The sequence below is a fragment of the Lagopus leucura genome, unplaced genomic scaffold (assembly GCF_019238085.1).
Source record: "Lagopus leucura isolate 7727_CA_CO unplaced genomic scaffold, USGS_WTPT01 Super-Scaffold_806, whole genome shotgun sequence".
Classification (NCBI taxonomy): Eukaryota; Metazoa; Chordata; class Aves; order Galliformes; family Phasianidae; genus Lagopus; species Lagopus leucura.
Window position 1 is genome coordinate 7,920,463 of NW_024962260.1, and position 25,431 is coordinate 7,945,893.

Genomic DNA, 25,431 nt, shown 5'->3' on the forward strand with positions numbered 1-25,431 from the left:
CAGTGTGTGTAACTCCGGCTGTGTCAGCTTTCCTGTTTATCTACAGAAGGAGGAGGTTCTGGTGGAAGTGTCTGCTGGGATGTGACTTACTAAGAGCTGTGGGGCAGAGTAATGGTGAGAAGCCTTGCTGCTGTGCTGGAATGTGTCTGATTTCATCTGTTCATCTGTTCTTCTCATGTGGGCAGGTTTTTAGTTCCTGCCAGAGGGCAGGGCCCACCTGGACGAGGAGACGCTGTGTGCCACATCTATGCTCCTGGCTCCATGGTGCTGCCATGGCAAAGGCTGGGCAGCTCACGAGAGGCCGAGTGCTGCCCTCAGAACCATGAGTTGTGAGATGCACAGTGGCTCTCATCTAATTGGAATGGGTTGGCAGTGATAGAAGTTGCTGCTTCATGTCACATTCGAATTCCCTGTTGCACTTCGAAGTGATGAGCTAGCATCAATTAGAAGCATTGCAGGGCTGGCCCTCTGCAGCTTCTGACTGGCAGGGTGTTGTTCTGGGACCTGCAAACCGGCCCTGGGTTCTGCTCTGAGGAAGCAGAAGTGCAGGCAGAGGTTTCTGGCTCTGAGAATGAAGCAATGGGCAAGAGCAGAGCTGGCTTAGCTGGAGCAGCAGCACGTGTGCTGGGCACCCAGCGGCGCGGTGGTGGCCAGGTGCTGCTTTGTTTGCGTGACTCACAAGTCAGTGGCGATGGCACAAGAGAGAGGAGCAGCTTGGCCATGTTAATAGAATAACCTTTCTGGCCTCTCTTTCTAAACTGTTGATCTCTTTATGAAAGGAGGATTTGTCTTGCTGTTCTAATAAGAGTTGTAAAATAATATATGTGTAATTAGAATTTAATAATGATTTGTCTGACTGGTTCTCCCGCGTAAGCTGGTTCAAGTGGTTGTGTAACCTTTGCATTGTGTTCATTATCTAATGTTGAAATAACAGCTGGAAGTTGAGAGACTGACATGCAGTTTTAAAATTACAGAGCTTGAAATTGCTGCTGTCTGTAAACATATGAAAATCTATTAATGACCTTTGAGCTCTGCGACTGAAAAATGTTTTGTAAGATAGAATACATCAGAATTGCCCGTTACTGTACTGCGCGTTTCCCTTTTCTCAGCGATTGCTTGGGATATAAATGAGCGCCCTGCTCCTGACACAGATATCGGAATATTTGAACTGTTCTCCGGAGCCCTGAGGATACATGGAAACATTTGGTTGCTGATTGTTTGTTCTAGCGAACCAGTTATAGATTAGCTGCCCACGGGCACGTGGTGCTCAGCCGCTCGGCGCAGGAGAGCATCGCTGCTGGCCAGACTGACAGCTGCAGAGCCCTGCTGCAGAATGCACTTCTGCAGAGATGTGTTTGGGGAAGAGCGAGGATGGTGAGAGCAGCACAGATGCACGGTGCTGGACTTCCCATTAGTGTATGTGACATTTCAGCAAGGCATTTCTCTCATGCTAGAAGTTGCCTCACTCAGAGATTTCCCATTAGGTTGAAGTGATGTACCACGGGCAGCTGCTTCTTGAGATGGCTGGCTTCTGTGTAGTTCTTATTGTTGGATCATTTATATTTCCTCTCATTTGTTTCCCAGCCAAAAGAAACTACCAGAGGACTAATTACTTAATATGCACTCTAGACCTCATGGCAGCTGAACTGCAAATTGTTGCCTACCACTGAGGGCAACTGCAGCATTGGTAAAAATGCCTCTGGTGTCATAGTGTTTGAAGACGAATTAATTTCTCGTGTGGCACAGGGGATTCCTGATGTGGCTGCGTTTTCTTCTGCAGACTCACCTGTACAGAGGAGCTGGCTAATGTGCAGTTGTGAGCATTCATCTCCCTCAGTGCAGCGTGTTGGCTTTGTGCAAGCGGTGTCCAGCAGCAGTTCAGGCTGAGCTGCAGCCAGAGGTGCTCATTGCTCTGCTCTGCTGGGCACAGAGGGATGGCACCTGGGTGCAGCTGGAGGGGAGCAGTGCTGGCACTGCTGATGAGTGCTCAGCAAGTCCTGCTGCCCGGCTTTCTGATTTGCAGAAGGCGAAATACCAAAATAGTTGTTATTTTAGTTTAATTTTAGAGAGCCAGAGTTTCATGTCCATCAATGACAGATAGGTTGGAGGTACCTTTTACTCAGTGGTGACTTTTTGTTTTTTTTCTGACTAGTTTAGCTGAAAATTGGTACTGGCAATGCATCTAGCTTCTATACTAGTCTGTGCTGATAGATCCCTAATGCCTTTTCCCATGGCAGCTCAGTGATGGCTGCTGAAGTTGGGGTAGCGCTGCCTTTCTGAAGGGCTGGAAATGAGTGATGAAAAACCACATCTGGTGTCAGCAAGGAGCGGCTGCCTCGAGTCCTGATTCTGTCACTCTGTGGGAGCGGCTGGAATTTGATACGGTGCCTGTTTCAGTAATCCAGGGAAAGGGGGAATTAATTCAGATTAAGTGTTTATGTGGTGCTCTTTAAACAAGCTTCTGATTACTGCCTGGCAGCAGTGTGGCCCCAGCAGTGCCACTGAGTGTTCCCCAAAACACTGCACCTGCATTGCACGTCTGGCCTTGCTGCTTGCTGGGTAGCTCTGGGAAGTTGGGAGCGATGTCCTCCAATTGCCTTTCATTAAAACTGCAGAGGTGCTGCCATCCTAATGCTGCCCTGCCTGGAGAATGCTCACCCAGGTGGCTGCAGTCTGCAGGAGCAGCACTTCCCCCTGCCATTGCTCTGCACTGTTCCCACTTGCAGTGCAGCTGCTATCAGCTGAACCTGGGTGCTGCCAGATAAGCATGAGCTGTTTTCCAGATCTTTCACGTGCTGCACAAACCAGACTGACCGAGCGGGCAGCCCTGGCTGAAAGCAGCTTCAGCCCAAACACGTCATGCTGTGTGCACCGGGCAGGCTGGCCTTGCAGTGCTTGCAGTGCTCCTGCAGGCTGGGCCCACAGAAAGCCTCATTTCATCTACCTGCAAATGGTGCCCCAGCTCCCCCTCCATCATTTAAGCTCCCTTGCTCTCTGACACACTTTCTACTGACGGTAATTCTGCGAGAACTTGGCGGGCATTTACTGCCATCACCGGAGGAAATACTGATGGCTTAAAATGGGATCATTTCCTCTCTGATGGACAGCAAACACCTGTGGGAGTTTTAATAGCTGTCTGTTAGCAGGTAGTGAGGAAGATGTGTGCAATTCTCTGCAGGGAAGCACCTGCAGGCTCCAGAGAGGGGATTGGAGGAAGGAGCAAAGCAGCAGCTTGCTTCCCGGGGAGCTGCCGAGTGGCAGAACGGTGCCAGTGCTTTATCTGTTCCCTGGGGGAGATGCTGGAGGAAGGTATTTACCAAAAATGTGGTCAGCCATGTGCTCACACTGAGGCAAGTTTCCTTGGCTGTTTACATAAGGCATTTGCTGTATGCCTTCTTTCTTTTACTGTCCCTTACGTTACTGCTAAACGCTGTTCTGCAAGAAAAAGAGAGGCCAGAGGTCTGCAAAAGGACTGTGGGTTGAAATGCATTTCAAGTAGAGTGGCACTGACATTCCCTCTTGCACTTTTTGGTGGCACTGCCTCAGGGTAATGTCTGCCCGAGGCAGCACTGCTTGGAGCCTGCCCAGCCTCGCAGCAAAGGGCTCTCTGTTCCCACAGGACAGCAGGGAGCAGTCAGTCACTGGGCAGTGCCTGCAGCTCGCTCTTCGGCTCTTTGCAGGTGACAGGAGTGCAGCCTCTGCTAATAAATTTGGCTGTTTCGATTACACTGAGTTTATTGGTTCACGCGCTTTTATTTTAAAGTTAAATTGTGTATCATAAACCCGCAAACCGGTGGCAGCTTCGAATGTCTTAACATTTCCAAAGCTGCATTGTCAAAAAGCCATCTTACTCCAGAGCTCAGTGCTTGACAGGGTCAGAGCAAGTGTGATGCATTTTAAAAAGCATGCCCCAAACTCATCTGCAATATGTCAGCTAGGAAAGGAGAATTGCAGTCTAAGGTTAAACAAGCAAGGATTTCATTTGCAATCATTTTAATTGGTATTGATTGTATTGCTTGAATGCGGGGTCAAAGCAAGAGAGTTACTTCCAGCCAAGACTTTTTTTGCCTTAAAAAAAAAAAAAAAGCAAAAAAAAAAAAAAGCTTCAGTGGCACAGGTTGAAAGGCCTGGGGTTTGGGTTGTGCCTTAGTGGAGCTTGCGGGGGGCCAAGAGGCAGGAAAGTAAAACACATGAGGATGTGCTGAGTTACAGGAACAGTGCAAGCTTCCCCTCTGTGAAAGCACCACTTGTGACTTCTGCCTTATCCCTGCAATCAGTGCCATTTCCATCAGCTTAGTGTTCCTCTGTGGCAGTGACCACTTCTTCCCATCCTACATCTCTGTTTTCTCCTTGCTCACTGCACTGCATTTGCCTGTTGGCTGCTCCTCTTCTGTGCTGGTCCCAGAGTCATTTCTCTCTAAAGTTCATTTCTTTCCTTACTCTCTGATATACATCTCCAACATTATCTTTCCTTCTGAATTACTGTCTCTTGTGTCACCTCTGTGTAATGAAACGGACAGCAGGTATTTCATGGCAGAGGTCCTGGCTGCATCTGCACAGTGCTTTTTCTGCTCAGAAGACACAAGAGAATCAAGTCGGCACTGGCTTCTGTATTGCTGTTCTATAAACTGGATATAAGGTCAATAGGAATATTTAAAAATTAACCTAATTATAAGAAAATCTGTTTCAGCTTGTCTCTGAGCCAGGATCACTCCCTGGGGTATTTGACAAAACCTCCTGCTAATTGCAGGATGAAGGTAATGTAAGGATAGGTGGTGCTCAGGTCCTCAGGGGCCTTCCTGCTGCGCTTCTGCTGAGAGCAGGGGGAGGCAGAAGCGGAACAAGAGGGTCAATTTTAGGGATGGTACTTCCCTTCTATTTCCATTGCATGGAAGTGGGATGTTTTATGTTCTCCAGCTTAAGGAGTAAGTGCTGGAATGAGCAGCCTGTGAGAGAGGAGCTCTAGGCTGTTCCCCTCTGTTCCCCTGCTGGGAAATCAGCCCGTATAATCTTTTGAAATCAGCAGAGACAGTTTGGCAGCAGTGCCGTGTCACCACCAGCCCTTGGCTGCTGCTCTGAGCCGTGCAGTGTCCGACAGGCTTGGTTTTGCACTAGGGCTGCAGTCTGCCTGGTGCTGGAGGGCTGAAGCAAGCTGTTTTAGCAGTGCTAGGAGTTATTCTTGTCCTCTGCACTCCAGAGCAGCACGCTTGAGGTTTTTCTTCTAGCTGTGTGGTTTTGCATTTTTTTGGGGGTCCTTGAAGTGCTCCTTCTCTGTGAAAGGCACTTAGGAGCCAGGCCTCCCCCTGTGCTCTCCTTGCTCTCCGTGAGCTGTGCGGGCTGGGAGGATTAGGGCACAGAGCGGGCATGCAGGGTGCCTGCAGCCAGAGGGCTCCCCGAGGGCTGCCGCCTGCTTCCTGATCAAACGGATGACATGGACACCACTGTGCAGAAATTGCTTGTCGTGGCATTTCAGGGGTAAGGATAACCTCATTCCAAACCCATGGCCGTGCACCTGCATTATTCATAGCTTTATTTATCATTTGAGGCCTGTGCACTGAGCATCTTTGGAGAGTGCAGCCGTGCAGGCAGCAGGAATGGGCCTTTTGGGAAGGAGTGGTCCTTGTGATGGAGGATGCCACCAGATTCACTGCAGAGGTGCGATGCGCACCTTTAGCTTGGGCCAAAATAGTGGTAAAGAAGCATTTACTAATATTTGGTGGTAGTAAAATTCTGTTGCAAGGTCTGTTTAGCAGAGTGGGGCTGCCAGCCTGCCCCAAGGCACGCCAGTGCATCTCCACAGCCGCTGCTGTGAGAGTGTTCTGGGTAGCACAGAAAACAGCCCTGCTGACACCCTCCCCACCTCCAGCAGCTGCCGGCTCTGTGTTCTGCATCCCCAGCAGAAGTGAAGTCCTGAGAGCCGCATCCTCTGCTGGAGCGTGGAGGAATAGAGCCATGGGGTAAGCTTGTCACAGGGCAGGGAACTTTGCCTGCTGCCTGTACGTGCTGTAGAGCCTGGGGAGCTTCCTGAGCTTCCCGGTCGCCAGGGCCTGGCTCTTCAGGTCTGCTTAGAAAGTTTTGGAGGTTTGAGGATACAAGTGCTGCTGTAAGGGAAGGCCCTGAGTGTGCTCACAGGATTAATTCTACTGGTAGCTCAGTGGTGAGGCAATGCTGCAGCTCAAAGAAAAATGGGGATAAAAAGCCAAGTGTTTAAGTAGCAATTTTGTATGTGTCAGGAAAGGGGAAAATGCAGCTTTCTTGACTAGCTGTGCGGGAAAGTGAACGTCCTGAAACCTGCAGTGAACATGCTGTGGGTAGCACAGAGGGAAGGTCCTCAGTAAGGCATTCCCAGGGCTCGGGTCCCCACATGAAGCCACGCAGAGCCTCAATGCCATAATTCCTGGTGCCTTCAGGTGGTGGCATTCCCTTAGAGCCGCTCCTTTCCCCTGCACTGGTGCCCATGTCCTCCCATGCAGCATCTCTGTGCTCACTGTCACACTGCAGCTGCAGCTGGCTTTGTCAAGAAACGCGTGCTTTTGGTGACTTCTGTTTCTAATGTTTTGCTGAGTATCAGTTAGCAGATGTCATTTCCATTGCACCAGTTTCTGATTAGTTACTAAAGCTTAGCATTTTGATTTCTATCTCTGCTGCTTCCCAGCAAATAGGATGACGTGACCTTCTTTAAGTAGCATCAAACTGCTGCTGTAGAATGTTATCTCTGAGCTAGAAACCAAAGTGAGCAACTAAACACTAATTTGTGTTCTTCATTTCATCGTTCGCAGCGAATAATGCCAGATAATCCTTTTCTTTGCTCTTTCACTAGTTATGGATTTGGCAAGCTGAGCTGTATTGTTGTTCTGAGGCAGTGCTACTTATTTTAATTTGGGGGTGGAGGTGGGAGGTGATGTCTTTGTTTTTTTGCAGTATGTAAGAGGAGCTTGGCAGCCCCACAGTGCATCTCTGTGCGGGGTCTGTGGGGATTCCATATTGCTCTTTTACAGCAGTGAAGGTGTGTGAGTTGTGCTGTGCTCTCCATTCATAAGGGATACAAATGCTGCTGATGTGACTGAGGCAGAAGTGAGGGACGAGGCATTTAGAAGTATTTCTGTGGCTGAGGTTGGCATGTTTTAGCGTGGTTAGCAGTGCCTTTTGAGGTGTTCCCTAATCTGATACAGTTAGGTTGCATAAAAACGTTAATTGGGCTAGAGAGTCATCAAAGTCTTCCAGAAAGCTTAATTTGATGCAGCAGTCAAGGCGTGGGGAAAAACATAAGTGGCTGTAATGAACTACTGCCTCAGCCATTGGCTTCTTGTTTCTTATGCTCTTTCCGTACTGTGTGTTTGGAGGGAGGACGGGCCGTTGCAGCCAGGGTTGTGCTTTCAGTTCTCTAGGGTGGCAGGGACAGCAGCAGGAATACCCTGGTCTGACCTCACCTCCCAGCATTAGTCAATGTGACATGGCAGAGCAGCTCTCAGCTTGTGCCTAGCCGTACGCTGCGGTTCTGATTCATGGCAGGCACGGAACGCTTGGAGGTATTTGGCTACTGTGATTTGTGCAGATTTCATTGATCTCGGCTCTCTGATTGAACGCGTGTTGGCTTTCAAAGTGCGTTTCCCCATGTGAGTGCTGCTGTGAACCAGAGACCATCAGGCCCAAGGGGGGTCTGATACGTTCCTTTCTGAGATCAGACAAAACAGTAGAACTCAGAACTCTGTTCAGATGAATGGAGTTAAATGCTTTTCTTCAGGATGCTGGTTTGTTTAGGTGCTGTTGACATATGGTTCCTGAATTAATCTGACGCAAACTCATTTTCATAACCAGTTCCAGCATCTCTGAAATTAATCAAACACATAGCCTGGAGAGTGTTCATCTTAATCTAATCTAAAATTACTGTTTGCATTGTGCATGCCTAATTATTCATCTTAAGTCATCTCTGGAAAGAATGTGGTGTCTTGTCTGTGTTTTTATTTAATATTTATATTGCTGAATGCTTAAAAGTAGTCTTAAAGAATTAAGGGCTTACTGTATTCTTTTTCCTTTACAGAAGGACATGTCGCTAAAGCCTCAGGAGCGGAAAGAAAAATGGGAGAGGCATCCAGGCAAGAAACCCAGAGAATCTGAAAACTGCGTGTCTGCTGAGCCGAGTGAAAATGGCCACAATAACGATGCGGGGAGCTCAGAGAGAGAGGCAGAAAGAGGCAAAGAACGCGTGAAGAAGAAACTCCCGCTGAAGCTAACCAAGCAGGTGAGGGAGGTACTTCTCATCTGAAGTGACTGCGTGGTGGTGTTGGCTGCTGAGGTGCTGCCCTGTTCCTAGGCTGGGTGTTAATGTAACTGCGCTGCTGAAAATGTCTCACAAGATTGCTGGAAAGTGGGAATAGTCAGTGTTGCAGGCAGGTTTCATAAACTGAAATGGAAGGCCAGGTGTTCTGAGTAATGCGGGAAGGAAGGAGCAGAGCTCCCTTGTATCCTTAGAGAAAATGCGTTAATTTGCGCTGTGAGTTTGTGGCTCTCAGGCAGATCACGGCCTCCTTTGGATAGTCCTGCTTGTGAATGTGCTCCTGGAGTTGCAAACGTGGATGTCTCCATCTCATGTGTTAAGTTCATGTGCCCCCAAAGGAGTGTGCTGAGAAGGGAACATCCAAGTATTTCAGAAGTTGGAAATCAGTTTGGAGGAAGTTGTGCTTTAGGGAATCTTTGTGCCCTTCTAAAGTACGGTAGAGCATTAATTCATTCAGAGTTGTGACGTTGGAGAGGATGATTCTAGTGGTGTCCATCAGGGCAGTTTGTACCAGCCCAGGCAGCAGCAAAGGAGAGGCTCTGTGCTTAGCAGGCTGCTTAGTGCTTGCTGCTGCTCAGCATGGAGATCTGGTGACTCAGTGCTCGTTCATCAGTTTGAAATGCACAAGGCACAGCAGCCACCATTTGTGAGCACCTTCCAGGTGTCCGTTAGCACAGTGCCGGATGGTGGCTGGTGGGAAGATTGGTGTATTTGAACCTCCAGCTCTTGTTCCAAGCTGAAAAGTATACTATGACAAAAGAACTATTTTGAATTCTTCACGATGCAGTGAAGTGCACCTTCTGCTCCATGATACTGGTTCTGTAAGTGTGCCAAACAACAGAAGATGGAATTCACCATATTATTGGAAGTATTTTCTTTCCGAAGGCATTCGATATTTTAGGATCTGAAGGGATCAATAAGGTCCTGTAACACAACCCTCGGTGTAACCTCTCCACCCTTGCAGTCATTTGTGCTTACATCACAAGATGCTCCTTCAGAAGGGCTCAGTGTGTTTTACATTAGAAGCTCTGTGGGTTTTCTTATAGCCCTTCTAGTAGCTCATTGTTCTCATTATATTCGAACTTCTTCATTTTAATTTAAAGAAAAATAATGGAAATAATTTACAGCAAATGACTTCTGTCCATATGTTACTACTTCTCTGCTTGGAAACAGGTAGCAAATCATGTGATCAGGCATTTCTAGTAAAATACTTGCCAGGTTTATTTTCTTTTTAGCTCACCAGAGCAGTACCAAATGTTTTGTTTTTATAATTGCCTCTGTATATATAGCTGAAATGGATCAGGTTTCTTGTTTGCTCTTGCTAGTAGTCAAGTGATTGGGTTTCAGTTCCCCCCTCTAGTTACAGGTGCAATGACTTTGTGCACAAATACACAGTGCAAATTAAAATTACTTTTTATAGGGGTAAATAGATGCTCAGTCTTTCAGTGAAACTAAAACGTGCAACTGAGATCCTTTCTTGACATCAAAACCTGGAAGTGGTAAGCCTGCATTTCCCCAGAAAGCATCTGATACAAAATATTTAGAAGCAATAATGCTTTATGGTATTCTTAACTGCTTCTTAGACTGGGGTTGCGATACTGTACTTCATTAGTTCCTCTGCTTTCTGCCTTGTGAAGCTATTGTGTCAAGTGTTTTTATTTATTTATGTGAAGAAGCCCCCACCGTGTCTGTCACCCCTTGCAAAGTGCAGATAAAGCTAGCTGCTGATCAGTGCTTGTTCCTGGAGGAACCCTACAGATTGTCACGTGGATGCAGCTGGGTGTGAGTGTGGAGACCAGGAGCACTGCAGGAGGTCATTAGTTCTTGATTGCCTTCAAAATCTCTGCAGCGTGAAGGCCTGGCTTCAGTAAATGCTCCTCTGTGAAGGGTTAGGGTTGTTCCCTCCAGTCAAAACTCACGCTGCAGCAAGTTCAGTGCAGCTTAGCTGTCTGTAATGGATGTCTGGGGGCAAGGTCTTCCTGGAGTCTGGGTGAGCCTCACTACTGCATGAGAGGAAAGGGCTGTTAGTATGGAGAGCTTCTGCATGGAATACATAACTGAGGCTCAGTAGTCGTGGCCACTAGGGATGTTGTGATGCTGCCTTTCCTACCTCTGGGGCAGGAGGCTTTGGCACGCTGGCCAGGTTCCCGTTTCTGCAGTTATATTCTGCAGCCTTAGTTGACCAAATATTTGGATGCTTTATATTTCTGCTCTGAGAAATGAGCACACTGCCATGGGTATGGCTGGCAGGTGTTTCTTCTGGCTAGCATTGGGCTGCTGTGGGTGGAGAGAGCAGGCGTTGGCTGCCTCATCCGCTGGTCCCTGAATTCATCTCGCTTTCATCCGTGGCTTAACCTTTTCTTTGGTCTCCTGATGGTATAAGTGTCGAACCCCCAAAAGAACGAGAAGTTTGCACAAAGACTATAAAATAAAACCTGTGATGATTCACTCAGTAATACACTGCACATCTTTCAACAAGCCACACTTTGAATTCGTCTTTTGTTGCAAATGAAGCTTTTGGAAATAGCTCATATTATGCTAGCTGATATTGTTGTGGAAACCAGACAAGTTTTCAGGCCTGTAAGGCTGCTGGAAGTAGCAGCAACATCCAAGGTAGACAAACTAAGGTATTCTTAGTTCAAACTAATTATGCAAATGATATAGGGAACTTAAATGTATTTTAAATAACCACAGCTTCACACCTAGGATTCTGGCATTTCCTGCCAAACTGTCTAGACAAATTGGCTGTAATACAGAGTTTTCTGGAAGTTGGGGGTGATTTTTGCATCTCAGGGTTATTAAACATAGCTTTGTAACTAATTTGAAAAGCTTACTGTAATTAATGCTAATTATATTGAGACATTGCTTGGAAATTACTGATCAATTTGCAGCTTTCCTTATACTCTCATCACTTCTTTTCACAATTCAACAGAATTGTCATCCTTTCTGAGCAGCCTCTAATAAATCAAATTGGGCATTATAATTACAGCGCTCTGCTAATCCGTGTACAGAGGTGCAAAGTGGTAAGCTGCTTTGAGTGCCAGGTTGTCTGCTTTGTTTAGAAAATTAGATTAATACTTCACTCCTTCTGACAAAACATCCGGATTCCTGTTTGCTTCTGAATATTCGGTTCTCTGTACCTCAGGCTACAGGGAGAGAACTGCAGGAGCTGGTCTGTCCTCCCAGCCTCCTGCTCAGCTGCACGTGGGAATCTCATCCCCCTGTTCCTGCTCCAGCCAAGCAGAGGGAACAGAGGGAGTTCCAAAAAGCTGTAGGTCTTTGGGGCAGATGTTGGGATTTGAGTCTGTTCTCATCCTCTTTGCTTGGAAAGGTGCTGACTGCAGCTGCTGCCGTCTGACAGAAAGCAACCAAACCGCTCGAGCTGCGAGGTGGGGTCATATTTTCTGGTGTTATGCTGAGTTGCTCTTCCAGTTTTCAGAGAGCCATCCTTTGACTTCGTGCATCTTTCATTGCGCCTTAGCTGTGCTGTGTTGCTCTCCTCGGTGTTGAGTTCATGTTTGGAGTCGCTGATAGGTCTGCACATAGAACAGGGATTTCTCCCCAAGTTCAGGACCTGTAGGCATTTTGTGTGCTGCCTGAAAGTGGGCTGGTCTCCTGAACAGAGTCAGTGCTGGCGGGGAGGAGTTGCTGATGGTTCAAGTGAGCTGTGGTTAGTCAGCCTGGGAGCCTCACTGCGTACTGAATGTGTTTAGATGTTAAATGTGGTTGGAATAACACTCTGTTCTGCAAATAGTCATTTGTCATGAAGATGACTGTCTTACACCTCCTCCTTCCTTTTCTCACCCACTGTTTAGGTCACCCAGGATGAGAAGAGTCTCAAAGAAGCAGATGAGAACAGGGTTCTGTAGCACATATTTCGTGTTTATAAATAGCTTGCTGGGCTGGGAGCATGGGAGGAAAGGGCACGGCAGCTAATGCTGTCACGTTGCTTCGGAGGTGTGACATCTCTGTGATGTCCTAGGGGAAGGGAAGGCAGAGCTAATTCCGGTGTCTCATTCACTCCCCAGCCTTCATCATTCTGCTGACTGTTATTGATGATTAATGTGTAATGTTGGACTGGAACCACTAAATGACATTAACATGTTTGATTACCTACTCGCATGCTTTTTCTGTGGTGCTTATCAGCTCGTTATCTGACATTCCTTGATGAATATAACACCCCCAGAAGAGCATTGTGTCGGGTTAGTGCTAATTGGAGCTTAAGGCTTGGCACCAGGTCGTGTTCCATCCCAGGTTCCATGTCCAGGTGAAAGCAGCCAATCTTCGAACCAGTTGAGTACCTTTGGCCCCGTATTGTGTGGTGGTGTGGAAGGGCTGTGGGACTCTCTTCCCAAGTCAGAGAGAAGCAGTCTGGAACTTGCTGGGCTAACAGAATGATCCCATTGGCATCATGCTGCTTGTGCTGATGGGCAGTAGGAGCTTGTAGCTGCTTGATTTCTATTTGCATGTTTCCAGATGATGACAAACTGTAACTCTAGAACAATAATGTGTTTTTGAAAGCCTTGGTGGGCTGGAGGCAGTGTTTGTGGGAGTCTGGAGACCAAAAGGTGCACTTCTCAGCCCAATGCTCAGCAGCCAGGTAGGAGGAGTCCAAACACAGCCTCTGGGTCTGGAGAGGTGGGGGTTCCTGTCCCTCACGGCTCAGTGCAGTGCTCAGAAGCTGAATGGCGTCTGAAAGGGTCCAAATATAACAGCGTCTTACTCTCTTACCTGAAGTGTCTCAAGCTGTTAAAAGCAACCAATTCTAGAGAGCTAACTGGGGGGGGGAAAAAACCTTGCCTTTCATGTGGGTTTGGGGGATTGGTTTGGTTTGCACTTTTTTGGTGCTTGCGTTTCCCTGCTTTTGAATGCCGAAATTATACAAACCGGTTTCTTTTTGCTTCTAATTGCTGTTACCCTTTTTGTTAGCAGGTATTATTTAAATGTTCTTTGAATCTAAACAACAAAGTGCAAGGGAAAAATAAAAAACAAAACACGTCCATTTTCTTTTAATTAGGAAAACGCTTCATGCATTGCTTGAAAGCGGCATCCATTTCTACTTTTGTAAGCACGAGACTTTGCAGTTAGAACATACAAGCTCTGAAGCATTTAGCTTTAAGCGTGTTTGTGTTGGCTGGGAGGTTGGGCTGGTGGGGCTCTGCTTCAGCCTCCGCCGGGCGGGCGCAGAGCAGGCTGCACGCCTGCCCCAGCACCTGCTGCACCCCCGGCACTCCGCTGACTTCAAAGCTCCTAATGAGGCTGCAGTGCCCGAGGCCTGCCCGGGGGGGTCGGAGCAGGGCCCTGTTCCTGAGCAGGGCTGCAGGGCAGGCGCAGATGGCCTTCCCCTGCTCCTGTGCACTAATCTGCCCGCGCTGAGCCTGCACAGCTGCCCGGGAAACCGCTGGGGAGGCACTGCGCAAAGTACTGCAATGGCATACAGTGTTTAGTCATTAGGTTTGCTAATCCAGGGCCTAAAATCAGCCTCATTTCAGTCGATAGCAATCTGTTTGCACTGTCAGGAACTAATTTAAAAATCTGCTTTAAGTCCTGGTTAGGCACTTGGTGTTCTGTTTGCTGCATTGAAGTACAAGGGGAGCAGTGGGCATAGCACAACAGGGGCAGGAGGAAAATCCTCTGTAAATAAATAGAGGGTGGTTATGTCCCCAGTGAAACCCTGCTGTTACTAAGAAGCACTGTTGTTTTGGCTAAATGTATCCAGGAATTCACAGTGATTCCTGAAGTCAATGCAAAGCCCACTTTGCTACAGGAGAGCCTGGTGGTGTTGGCTGAGCTCTTGGCTCAGTGGTCCTTCGAAGTGCCACATGGAGTGCAGAAGTGTGTTGGTCAGAGCTGTGATGGAGGTACCTTGCTGATCACTGGGTCACAGGCAGTTTTTGCGATGTGCAGATCTCTGTAACACTGTTTCAGGTGCAGGGCAGTGCCGCAGAACTCCTGAAAGCTGCACCTTTGCTTAAGCTCAAAAATGTGTATTGAAGCCCTACATAAATTGAGGAGATAACATTTATTGAAGGTGTGAGGGGAGATCCTACTGATTCTAGAACAAAACTGAAGTGTAACTTCTCTGCCTACAGTTAGTTGGCTGAGAGTGACCTCAGGTAGGTCATGTTGCTTAAATGCAGCTCAGACTTTGGGCAGTATGAGGGGAAGCAAAGCCACCTGGCTCCTCTCAAAGCAGCTGTGAGTGAGTCTCTTTACAGTGGCTCCTTTGGAAAGGAAGAAATAAAAAGAAAATTTCATCACTAACAACTTGGGTGGCATCAGACTATAAAAAAGGTTGTTGGTGGTCATTGGTGACATTGTTGTAAAAGAAGAGCTAAATGGCTTGTAATTTAGAGAAGGGAATTTAATTAGATGAAGTAATTTACAAGAAGCTATAACCACTCGTATCTTTTCCTCTGTTGAATGTAATTGGCTGACACAATGCACAAAGTCCCCTTTCTTTATCTTTCTTCCCTCTTCTCAGTCCTCTTTTTTGTATGATGTATTTGTTACTGGGGAAGAGAGGGACCACCACTCAGAGTGCTGCAGTTGTATCTTGTGGTTGGAGCAGTGGAAAAGAGCAGAGGGGTCTTTGGTGCCCTGTCCATGGCTCGTCACGCTGCATGAAGGAGCCCAGAGCTGGGAGCAGGCAGGAGGCTTCTCTGCTCTGTGCCTTTGTGTCATGGGTGGGCACGGCCCAGGCATCCCACGAGCTGTAGAGTCCTTGTGCTGGCTGTCACGGAGCTGCTGCGGAGGGGGCTCAGGCATGAGCAGCTAGAGCATCACGGCCTTTTTATGCGTTGTTTTTCTGGTTTGGGCAAGAAGCATCCAAAAAGTTATTCCATCATGATTTAGCCACCAACCGCCTGACGTTTTAGCTAGTTTGATGTGAGAGTTTGGCATCTGTTACCTACGTGTATCCTGCATTCCTAGGCATACACCCACTGTCTGCAATAAAGCCCAGTCTCTGGGCAGCAGCGGGCAGGGTTTGGGTCCTTGCTTTGTGATCATCCTGCGATTTTGGGGATGCTCAAATATGTGTGTGAGAACCAAGCACAGCCAATGCGGAATGTGCCCGTGCTTGCTGTTGGCTGTGGTATCCAGTCGTGCAGGAGGCAGCATTACAACAGCCACAGCAGGGCTGCTTGGGGGCTGCTGGGCTGTGCTGTGGTGCTGGCCCAGTTCTCCCGGCCGGCCGCAGGGAGCTCGCGCCCCATCGGCAGCCTCAGGCAGCATTACCGCATCCCTCAGCCTCTCTTTGCCGTGTGGGTTCTTAAGGAGCTCATTTTCATGCTTCTGCCTGCTGGGTGGTTTGCACGACTGCTGAGAATGTGCACAGCTTGAGCAAACACGCCTTTGGTTTGGAGACGTCGCTTAGGTAACATAAGTGCTTGCTCTTTTTTCCTTAGGCCTTCAAGCAAGGTTACTGGTAGCTGTTCAGGTCAATGGCATTGCAGTTATTTGGTGAAGTCAATATGTGGAACCTGGGCTATTTTCTCCAGTACTGCATCTAAAAAATCAAAGAATTCAATAAAGCCAGCGGAGGTTTGTGATAGATGTAAAGCTCTCCCAGGCCTGCGGGATGAGGGGTCCTAAGGGGCACACAGGCACGTGTGTGCTTTTTGAGCTCAAGTGGAAGTGTGCCATGTCTGTAGGTTTTTTCAGGCATTAGCACTGTACATTGATTCTCAGTTTGTTTTTTTTTCCTGAAGTTGAGCCTTGAAATCAATTTATTAAAGAAAAAAAATACAGCAAGGAGAATACATCAACTTTTAGGAATTAGACAAATTATTACTGTTAAATGCAAAATTGTTCCCCTCCCAGCCCTGGTGGCTTCCTCTCTTTTCTGGTTCCTTGCGTTTGGAGTTGTTCAGGTTACAAAGCCAAGTATTACTTGGGTGGCTGCTGGATTCTGAGGGCTTGTGTTTAATGTTGGTTATGTAAATACATGCAGATCATTTAATTTAAAAACGAATCTTTTGGCTTCACATTTCCCTCCACATCTCACTGTCTTCCAGTAAAAGGCTTTGATTTAGGCACTAGGGAAAGGTGCACAGGCAAGATTCTTCCTTCAGCTGCTGCAAATTCAGTGCAAGTTAGCATTTAAGACAGTAATGGTTTTCATGTTGCGCTCTCTGATGTCTCCTACAGCACTTCATGCTCGTTGTCATCCAATAGTAAGAACAAGGAAAAAGCTTTTCCAAGGGAAACCTTAACCACTGGAATAATGTTAATAAAGAATCCAAGGGCAGAGTAAGGGATGGAGCAGGGGCACAGTGCTGAGCCCCTTCTGGTGCTGCAGTGGGGCACTTCCCGGCAGGCGGTGCTGGGTCTCAGCAAGCTCTTTCTGCTCCTTCTCGAAACTTCTGTGTGATTGTAGGACAGCATTTTGTGGCTCGACGTGGCGTTATTGGCTGTAGTGTCAATCAGAGGTATCTTTTTGGAGTTTGTCCTTCAGCATGGGAGATGGCGATGGTTCAGCTGGGCAGATGGGTCTGCTCTGAAGAGCATTTGCAGCTTTAATTTAGGAGGAAAAAATGCTTTCTGAACATATTATACACTGACACTGCTTTGTTATGAGCTGATAGAGGTGAGTGAGGGTGGCGTGAAGGAACACAGCTATATTACAAATGTTACCTGAATTGAGTTTTTTAACTTGTATCTCATTTGTATGTTACTTTTCTTCCAGGTGCATACTGCCAAAACCAATCGTGTAGAAGTAAAGAGGTTATTCTTTGCTTACATCATGGCAAATAATCTGTAAAACAGAGCATGGAGTCTGTATCCACAAAACCCAAACCCTGTTCCCAGCAGCTGAACCCAGCACTCCCCCAGCACGTGTCCTTGCTGAGGAATGACCTCTGCCAGTGGGCCGCGGTGGCCTGATGGCTGCGTGCCATTTCATGTTGCTTCCCCATTTCCATCTCTTGTTTCCTTGCGACTGCCTCATTTTGTTCATAAAGCAGCTCGTAATTGAGTGTTTGACAAAGAAGTGTTTACAAGCTGTGTTTCTTGTGCATAGCTGCCTAGCTGAGGGGAATAACAATTTGGGTCTGAATTTCAGCCCTTCTTTGTCAGTGCCATGCCATCGGCGGTGGCGGTGCCGTCTCTGCTTAAAGGGAAAGGAGGACTGAGGTTGGGGTTTGATGTGGGCACGGGGGATGCATTTGTGCAAAGCAGCTCGTGACTGCTTCTGCTGGGCCACGCTCATCCCTTGTGCCGGCATTGGTTTTGGACACCACCGAGATGTGCGCTCATGTAAACGTGTGCCAACTTTGGGGTTTTTAGAATGGAGCCTGTGTGTTCACATGGGTCTTTAGTGCAGTCAGGTGAAACAAAGTGACTGGGGCTCTGTTGGGGTTTGAGCCTTCTCTTCTCCAGCTGTCGTGTGACATAAGCTGTCCTTGTTGGTACGGCCGGAGTTCTGTCAGCATGGGTTGGAGCCTATGGTGTTATCACAACAAAAGCCTTGTTTAGCTGTCCCTCGGGAGGAGCAGGGCTGTGGGATCAAGCTTTGAGTTTGGGCTAAATTTTGAGTCTGCGAATGACGCCAGCTGGGCAGGGTGTGGAGGAACAGAAGCAGTGAAGTTATGCATGGGTAAGGAACAGCTCGGCCTTCATTTGGAGCCATTACAGCCACTTGCAAAGGGCGCTCCGACTTCTGGGGCGATCTCTTAAAGGTGCTGCTTGCCCCGTGTTTGCAGGAGTTCCCAGCTTTCATCCCAGCTGCTGGTTGCACGATGGCAGAACCAGTGGGAGCACCTCAGAGTTGGTGTCGCTGCCTGTCAGTGCTGTGACTGCGGCGAGGTGCTGAATTGTTCGAGCCTTGGTTAAAGAACACCAAGCAGCACCCACAGCGTGAGTCTTTGGCTTGTCTCCAAACAAAACAGCTCTGCAGGTGTTCCATTAAGACATCTTTGCTGTCCCCTTGGCCTTATTCTGAATCATCTCTATGCAGCAAGTAGCTGGTTCAGACAGGGCGTGCTTTTATATATCCATACAAACGCCAGCTCTTCTGTTAGCCCTTTGCTGCCCAATGTTCCCCCCTGCTTACCTAGCTTGTGGAAAGCAGAGGGGGAAGAAAAATGTATTTGTGGTAGCTTTTTTCTTTTCTTTTACCCCATAACTTCCAGTGAAGCGAAGGAACAACGGGATCCATCCCTGCCCCAGCCAGTCCATCCCAGCAGCACCGGCGCCTCCAGTAAATGGATCTGGGGACACGTGTGACCCTGTAGGGCTGCTCGTTAGAGGACGTTGTTAGGGGCATGTGGCAGCAGATGTAATAAATAAAGAGTCCCAGAGAAAAAGGAGAAAAAAAAGTAGGTTGTGTGTTTTTTTTGTTTTTTTCCCCTGTGTTCTTTAGTGGGAAGTGAAGTGTCTGACAGCCTTGGGCCGCCTCACATAGGTGTAAGCCTCAGGCAAAGCCACAGGCAGAAGGGTTGCAGAATAAGTTGTATGGGATCTTGACAAACACCTGGTTGTTATTGTTTATTGAAACTGAGAGCATTGGGAAGAATTGGGTTTATGAAAGGGTTATTTCAGTTGGAAAATGAAAAAAAAAAGAAATAATAATAGGAGATGTCGAGAAAGGAGCAGTGCTGTAGCTCCTGGAGGCTTCTTGCATGTTGTTTGCTCTGCCTTTAGCTGCAAGGGAAGCGTTCCAGCATGCTTGTTGTTTGCTCCCAAGCTGCCTGGGACAGCAGCTGCTGGGTGTCTGTGGGGCTTCTGTGCTGCAGGGCTGGGGACTGAAGTCAGAATGCAGGGGGATGCGTGGAAGTTGGTTGGCCAGAGCCAGCTTTGAGAAAACGTACTCTGCTGTTCATAACTTGAAAGCACACAAAAAGAAACCCAACAAAAGTGTTCTGATAAGGAACTACCACCATGAGCATTCAGGCAGCTGAGAACCTAAATCCCAGAGATTTCTTGCTCCTTTGTCACGTAGGTATTTACGTAAATCCCAATAACTGGTCTTCCTTTATCTCCATTTTTCTGTTTGGTGCCTCTTACAAGAACAAATGGGTTCCTTTAACGGATTTCTGCAAGTAAATGTGCAAGCTTTTGCAAGATGTATGCTGTGCTCCACGAATGGGAAGCGGGACATAATTTCTAATCATTGGAGAGATTTCCTCATGCGGCATTATCGGAGGGTTATGTATTTATTTTGGCAAGCTGTCTTTAACTCGCCTTGGTAATAACAGGAATTTCTACTGCTTCAACTGTATTCATTTCCAGAAGCAGAAAAGGGCGACTTTTTGCACTGTTCAGCAGCCCATGTGCCTTGCATCGATCAGGTATTTCCTGCAGTTTGAAGACCTATTGAGATGTATCTGCTAACATGGCTCAGTGTGGAAAGGTTTATTAGTCCTTAAATGAAACAAAGGCTGTTAATACAGATACACAAATGAGAGCCCTTAGTTAACTCCCTTATTGTTAAAGTAAGCTTTAACAATAGTTTGTGCTGAAGGAATTAGGATGTAGTCAATAAAATTCCATCTTCTCCTTATTTCTGAGGTAGAAAGAAGGTGTTTGCAATATTAATTATATATACTAAAAGAAAAAACTGGACATGATACAGCCTTCACTATGAGAAGCTGGCCTTCATCTGGTACAACTCCATAAGGAATTAATTTCTGTTTGATAATTTTGTCTCTGAATTGAATAGGAATCTTAATCTCTAGCATAATGGTAGGTACTGCTGTGAGATCTTTGTTTTTTTCCTCCTGTTTCCAGATTGTAATTTTAAGCCCTGTGTTCCTCTTCACAAAATAACTCAATCAGAGAGTGGAGGCTCAGCCCTATTCTCCTTCACAATGCTAATTGGTAGATTTGTTGAGGTTTGAAGGATGTATTCTGCCAAATGTGGCCACTCTTGCTGGCAGGGACAAAAATCCCTTAGCAGTTTCCAAGACCTTGCGCTGGGGTCTGGGCATCCTCCAATAACTGAAGCCAGCAAACCTTGCAGAAAGCTCCGGCATCTGCTGGAGGTGGTCTAACAGTGGCATTCAGCAGCGTGCCGTGGTGGGGCTAGGTGTGAGTGCTGAGGAAGTTTCTCAGTTCAAACCTAGGGAGGGATCCTGGCAGCTAACTCATCGGGCCTGTTTTCTAGCCTAAGCATTTTCTTAACGATAAAGCCTCCAGAAGTCTTCCAGGGGTGAAGAGCCAGTTAGAAATACTAAGCATATAATTTTGTGGCTTTCTGTCTTTAGTAGCTGGCTTCTCAGGAAGTAGATCTTCTTCAGAAGATCTACTTCTGTATGCCTGAGGAAGCACTCAGGTATCCATTGCTCTGAAGCAGCCCCACGTGGCCGTGTAATGTCAGGCAGGAGATGTGCGGGGGGCTACAAAGGGCTGCCATTGCTCTGGCTCACCAAGGAAGACATTTTCTGCAGTTCAATGTGGAGTCACCCCTGTTCCCAGCAGTGGGGTTTGTCTCTGCTGCTTTTAACTCAGCCCCATGCCTTTCCATCCAGCAGAGCCTTGTCATCCCCTGGTGTGAACACATGGGGAACCATCACCTCTCCCTCCCTGAGCGCAGGTGGGATGAGGCAGCAGGAGCTGAGCTGGTGGGCTCCAGCCATGGGGCCTCACACCCCAAAGATGTCCCCGAGCAGAGGAAAGCAGCCGCCTGCGGCAAGTTGTGCTGGCACGGCCGGCTTTGTTGAGTTGCATTCTGTTTTCTGAAACCAAGTGCAGAATATTCCAAATTCCTAAAATTCTGTCTGCCCAGCAAAATAAGAGGGAAGCGTAGCATTAATAACCATGTGAATGGTTGCTTAATTTAGCAACAAGTTATGAATATTCAGAGGCATGGGCTTTTGCAGAGTAGAGGAAGAGGAATGTAAGCCCCCGGGGCCGCTGCCGTGGGCTCCCAGCCCTGCCTGCACTACCTGCGAGGGAAGCAGCGCAGGTGCACTCAGCCGTGCTGCGCTCTGGAGATGTTCCCTTCGAGCCGCTCATGTGGAAGTGGGACAGCCAGGCTTTGTGTGAATGCGAATGCGTGTGCATGTCTGTCAAGTTTACTCTCTCAGCTTAACCGTAATTCATTGCATAAAGCCTGTTTGTCACACATGACTTTAAATATCCACAGGCCGGTCTCATCTAGTAGTTCTAATGTCCGTTTCCAAGCACGGCGAGGCAGGAGCTGCAGTTCAATGCGTGTCTCAGGGCACAGGCGGCTGTGCCTTGTGCTGGGAACCTTGATCCAGCCCAGCACCAGGCATCCCTGACCTGTCAGAGGCTGCACAGCCCCACTGCATCTGATACCAGGAGCTGCCTGTGTCCCTGTCTGCTGCTGATTTACGCTTTCATCCTCTGGTACACATAACTGCTGCTTGAATTAAGCTGTGACACATCTTCACTCCGATGTAAAATTATTTCCAGTTAGACCTTGCAAAGGGAATGTCGTTCCCTCCATAAATGCCGCTTTGGTTTAATCCTTTCCCACCTGGTAGTTCAGCACCAGTGACTCATAAATTACAATTATTGAGGTACCAATTCATCATGTCTCGACAGTGGTGTTGCTTGTTCCACTGCATTGACCGAAGCCCTTTGCTAGCCAGCTAATGGACTGCGGTCCTACTCTTTCTTGTCCTGTAATGATGGGATCCCTTGTACCAATTTGAATCCTATTAGATAGCAATTAATTTATACCTACTCCAAAGTGAGGCTGAGTCAAGTGCTCCTCAGTGTTGGGCTTACACACGGGTGTATCTGAAGGATAAAGTGCTGAGGGGAATCCTGCCCGAGCGGTCTGTTAAATCTGCTCCTCATCTTCCCCACCTCCCCTGACTGCAGTAATTAGCAAACCAAATTCTTTGCTTTGGGAGCACCAAAGCAAGCAAGTGGGGAGAAGATGTTTGAAAATGCTTGAAGCTTCAGATGTTTGAAGAACGATTATCAGGAAGCGGAACAGTTGCAGCGAGCTGGGGTTGTGGGAGAGGGATGTTTTGTGTTTAGATATCACTGACTTTTATTTATGCTTCAGTGGGACATTGTCCTGTGACAGGCAGGGGGCTGCTCTGCCTTGCAGTGAGCAGTGCAGTGCATGCAGGTCCTGCTGCAGGGCTCCTGCAGGAGCTGCTGGAGCTTGGCCTCACCACCCGGTGTGGGGCAGCAGGCAGGGTTAGTGCAGTGCTGGATCCATCCCTCGTCCCCCCGTAGATATTTAAATATTTAAGTGTTGGCGTGTGACTGTGAAGCAATAGTTTTGATTTATGATTTAAGCTCACATTTCAGGGAAGAAAGGACTTGCCTGCACAGTCACTGTGTGGTTTCTGCTGGACAGATTGATCCTTAGAGGCAAACTAGATTAATACTGGGAGGAGACGGATTTAGAATTTGCCCTTCTCTGTGGTTTCTATAAACTGAGGAATACTTCTGGGCTTTTTGTTGCTCTAGCAATTTTCTCTCTGTTGGACGATGACCCTTTCAGTAAGTGGTCATTCCTCATTGAATTTTTCTGTCTCAGAGCTTAAAAAACAGTTATTTTATTGACTACAGAATTCCCATATCGTTGCTTGACCTCAGTGCCAGTTTTTCATTGGAGACTATACAGATATTTCAGCTAAAGCCAAAAGAAGCCATTCACCTTTTTGTGCTTGCTTTTCCCTGGCTCATAATCTCCATCTGAGTGAAATATAAAGTATTGCTTATCTCTTATCTCTGAAGCCTCAGTGAGCACTGGGCTGTGCGTGCTCTGTCTGACAGCTGCAGCGCTGCTCTGCTGCTCGGGAGCTTTACAGGTGGGAATGTGGAGGCAAAACAGGCATATTGCTTTTACTTTGAAGGTGAAGGTGATACGTACTCTGTTTGTGCCAGACACGTACGTATAGAACATGTTTTGTATGAGCAAGAAGCTAATAGGTGTTGGTAGGGTGCTGTGTTTGCTCGCCCTTACAGGTCACTCCTTGTGAGCTGTACTTGAGTGCTAAAACGGGTTCAAGCCTCTAAAAGCAGAGCGGGGTTGGGTTCTTGGGAGCCGGCCTGGAGCATGTGTCCAAACCTTGTTCTGGAAGAGCACTTTCCATGAGGAAAATGAGAAAACATCCATGTTAGTTATACTTCCAGAATATTTTGTGTTTGCACATATGCTGTAAAGTTACCATCTTTCATTAACTTCTATTTGCTGTTCTACTACATTATAAGCCTCCTTGGCAGTAGTGCCTCCAGAAATGAGAATAGATAGAAACTCAATGCAAATCCAAACAAGAAAAAAGTGCTACATATTATTTAGAATTAGCATTTGATGTCTCGCGGAATATTTGCTCCCATTTTTGTTGGCCTTTTTGCTGACAGTGTGCTGTGCTCTGGGGACAGAGCATGGGAAACTCACTTGGGATTGTGTGTGAAGGATTAGAAGTGAAGGAGGGAGAAAATCTGGCCTCATCCAAAGGAATTAAGAAAGTTTCTGTTAAGTGGTGGCTTCAAAATTTAATTTTTCAAATTGAAATGACTTCGTAGCCAGACTTGAGGCAGGTGTTCCAAATGCCATGTGCCAAATGTCTCTTTCAAATTAAATTCATTTTGCTCTACTGCGTAACAGAGCTGGTTTAAGTACATGGTAAAGGCGATGACCTCAAACAAGGCTTTTTCAAATTACTGAAAGTTGTTATTTGTGTGCAGTTGTGGCTTCGGGATCTGTCCACTGAAAACAAGTGGGGTTTTTTCCAGCTTTATGACCCCCTGTATCTGCACACTGACTCTGTGTGCTTCAGAAATGAGGGTGCCAGTAGGAAGGGTGGGCTCACCAAATCCAATTGTGCTGCAAGGAAGTACAGCCTGATGTTTCCGTTTTTTCCTTATGGCCTCTGCTGAGCTAATGGATAAGAGGTGCACAAAGAAAATACGTGACAGCTAAACTTGGTTTGTCTCCTTTTTTCTTTTCTTTCTCCTTAATGTATCTTCAAAGGATGTGGCCGTCTCCTTTTGTTCCTGTGCAGCTTGACATGTCCAATTTCGCTCCTCACAGAAGTAATAGACTTGCATAGATCCATTCTTGCTCTTTTAAGAACCCTTATTTGAAAAACACATCTTGTAGATAGGCAATTTTTCAAGTACCCAGATTGCTGGGTACTTCTACAGCAAAGCACATCTTCTGAACATGCTACGTTATTCTAATGTTAATCACAACCATTTGCAAGTCAGCACAATTATGGTGCTGTAACACAAAACAGGAATTAGGCCCAGTATCTTCATTTTTAAGCAGTCATAAAGTGTCTTAAAAGATAAACCAATGAATGACTTTGCTTTTGATGTGGAGACGAGGAACAGAAGTCATGTATGCTGGCTATTTGGTTACTAAACCTAACGTTGAGATTCACAGTATTGCCCTGCAAATAGATCATGCTTCCAGCATTGCATTCTTATGCTTGCCCCCTGGGTCAGTAGCTTTCAACACCTTCAATTCCTGCAGTTACGATGGCTGCTTAAAAATGTTTTTTTTTTAGAGAAGGAAAATCTAGATTTTTCATCACATGACTCCAGGGGGTTGAATTTGAGAAAAATCTTCTAAATATCACAAGACTGCCAACTCTCTTGAGTTAATGAATGTGTTCTCCCACCACAATAGTTGTGCTTCATTTTGCATTATAATGTTGTCTAACAGCAAGTGGCACTTCTGATTCCTTTGTAATTTTCAAGCAAAATGCTGTTTGCAAAATAAACATGCTGAGAGTTTCCTAAAGCAAATGTCATCAGCAAAAGGGAACTGCGTAGCTCCGTCCATTTTTGGTGGCTTGGAAATGGGTAGGTTCCCTTAATAGCCACCACACAGATGGGAGCCCTAACTTGTTTCTCCTTCCCTAAGTGTGAGCAGGCTGCAGCTGTGCTGTGCCCACTTATTGCTGTGTGGCAGAGAATGAAGCAAAGCCTCTTCCCACTTGTGCTGCCCCGCGGAGCGGCTGGCAGAGCCACAGCAGCATCACTGCGTGCCGGCAGGACGGCTGGGGCTGCCAGCGCAGGCTGAGCAGTGACAGGGCAGCAGGGCAGGCTGCATGAAGGGAGGAGAACCTTTCCTTTGGTCTCAGCCCTCCTGAGAGGCACGCTGGTACACACGTAAGGGTCGCTTGAGTCCTATTGCTGTGACTGCCATATGCACCTGTATGTGCAAGTGGGCACCATTTCAGCCAGAAATTTGTGTAGGTGTAGCATGAAGC

The 25,431-nt window shown here is 47.2% G+C and overlaps 1 protein-coding gene across 15 annotated transcripts in view; it reads left to right on the plus strand.

Moving 5' to 3' along the window:
- Positions 1-25,431, plus strand: part of FBRSL1 (fibrosin like 1) — a 416,097-nt gene that overhangs the window by 99,022 nt on the left and 291,644 nt on the right. For all 15 annotated transcript variants that reach the window (XM_042865414.1, XM_042865419.1, XM_042865413.1 and 12 more), the window contains exon 2: positions 8,042-8,242. In XM_042865414.1, the coding sequence (XP_042721348.1) occupies positions 8,042-8,242 (201 nt within the window). The remainder of the gene's footprint in view (positions 1-8,041; positions 8,243-25,431) is intronic.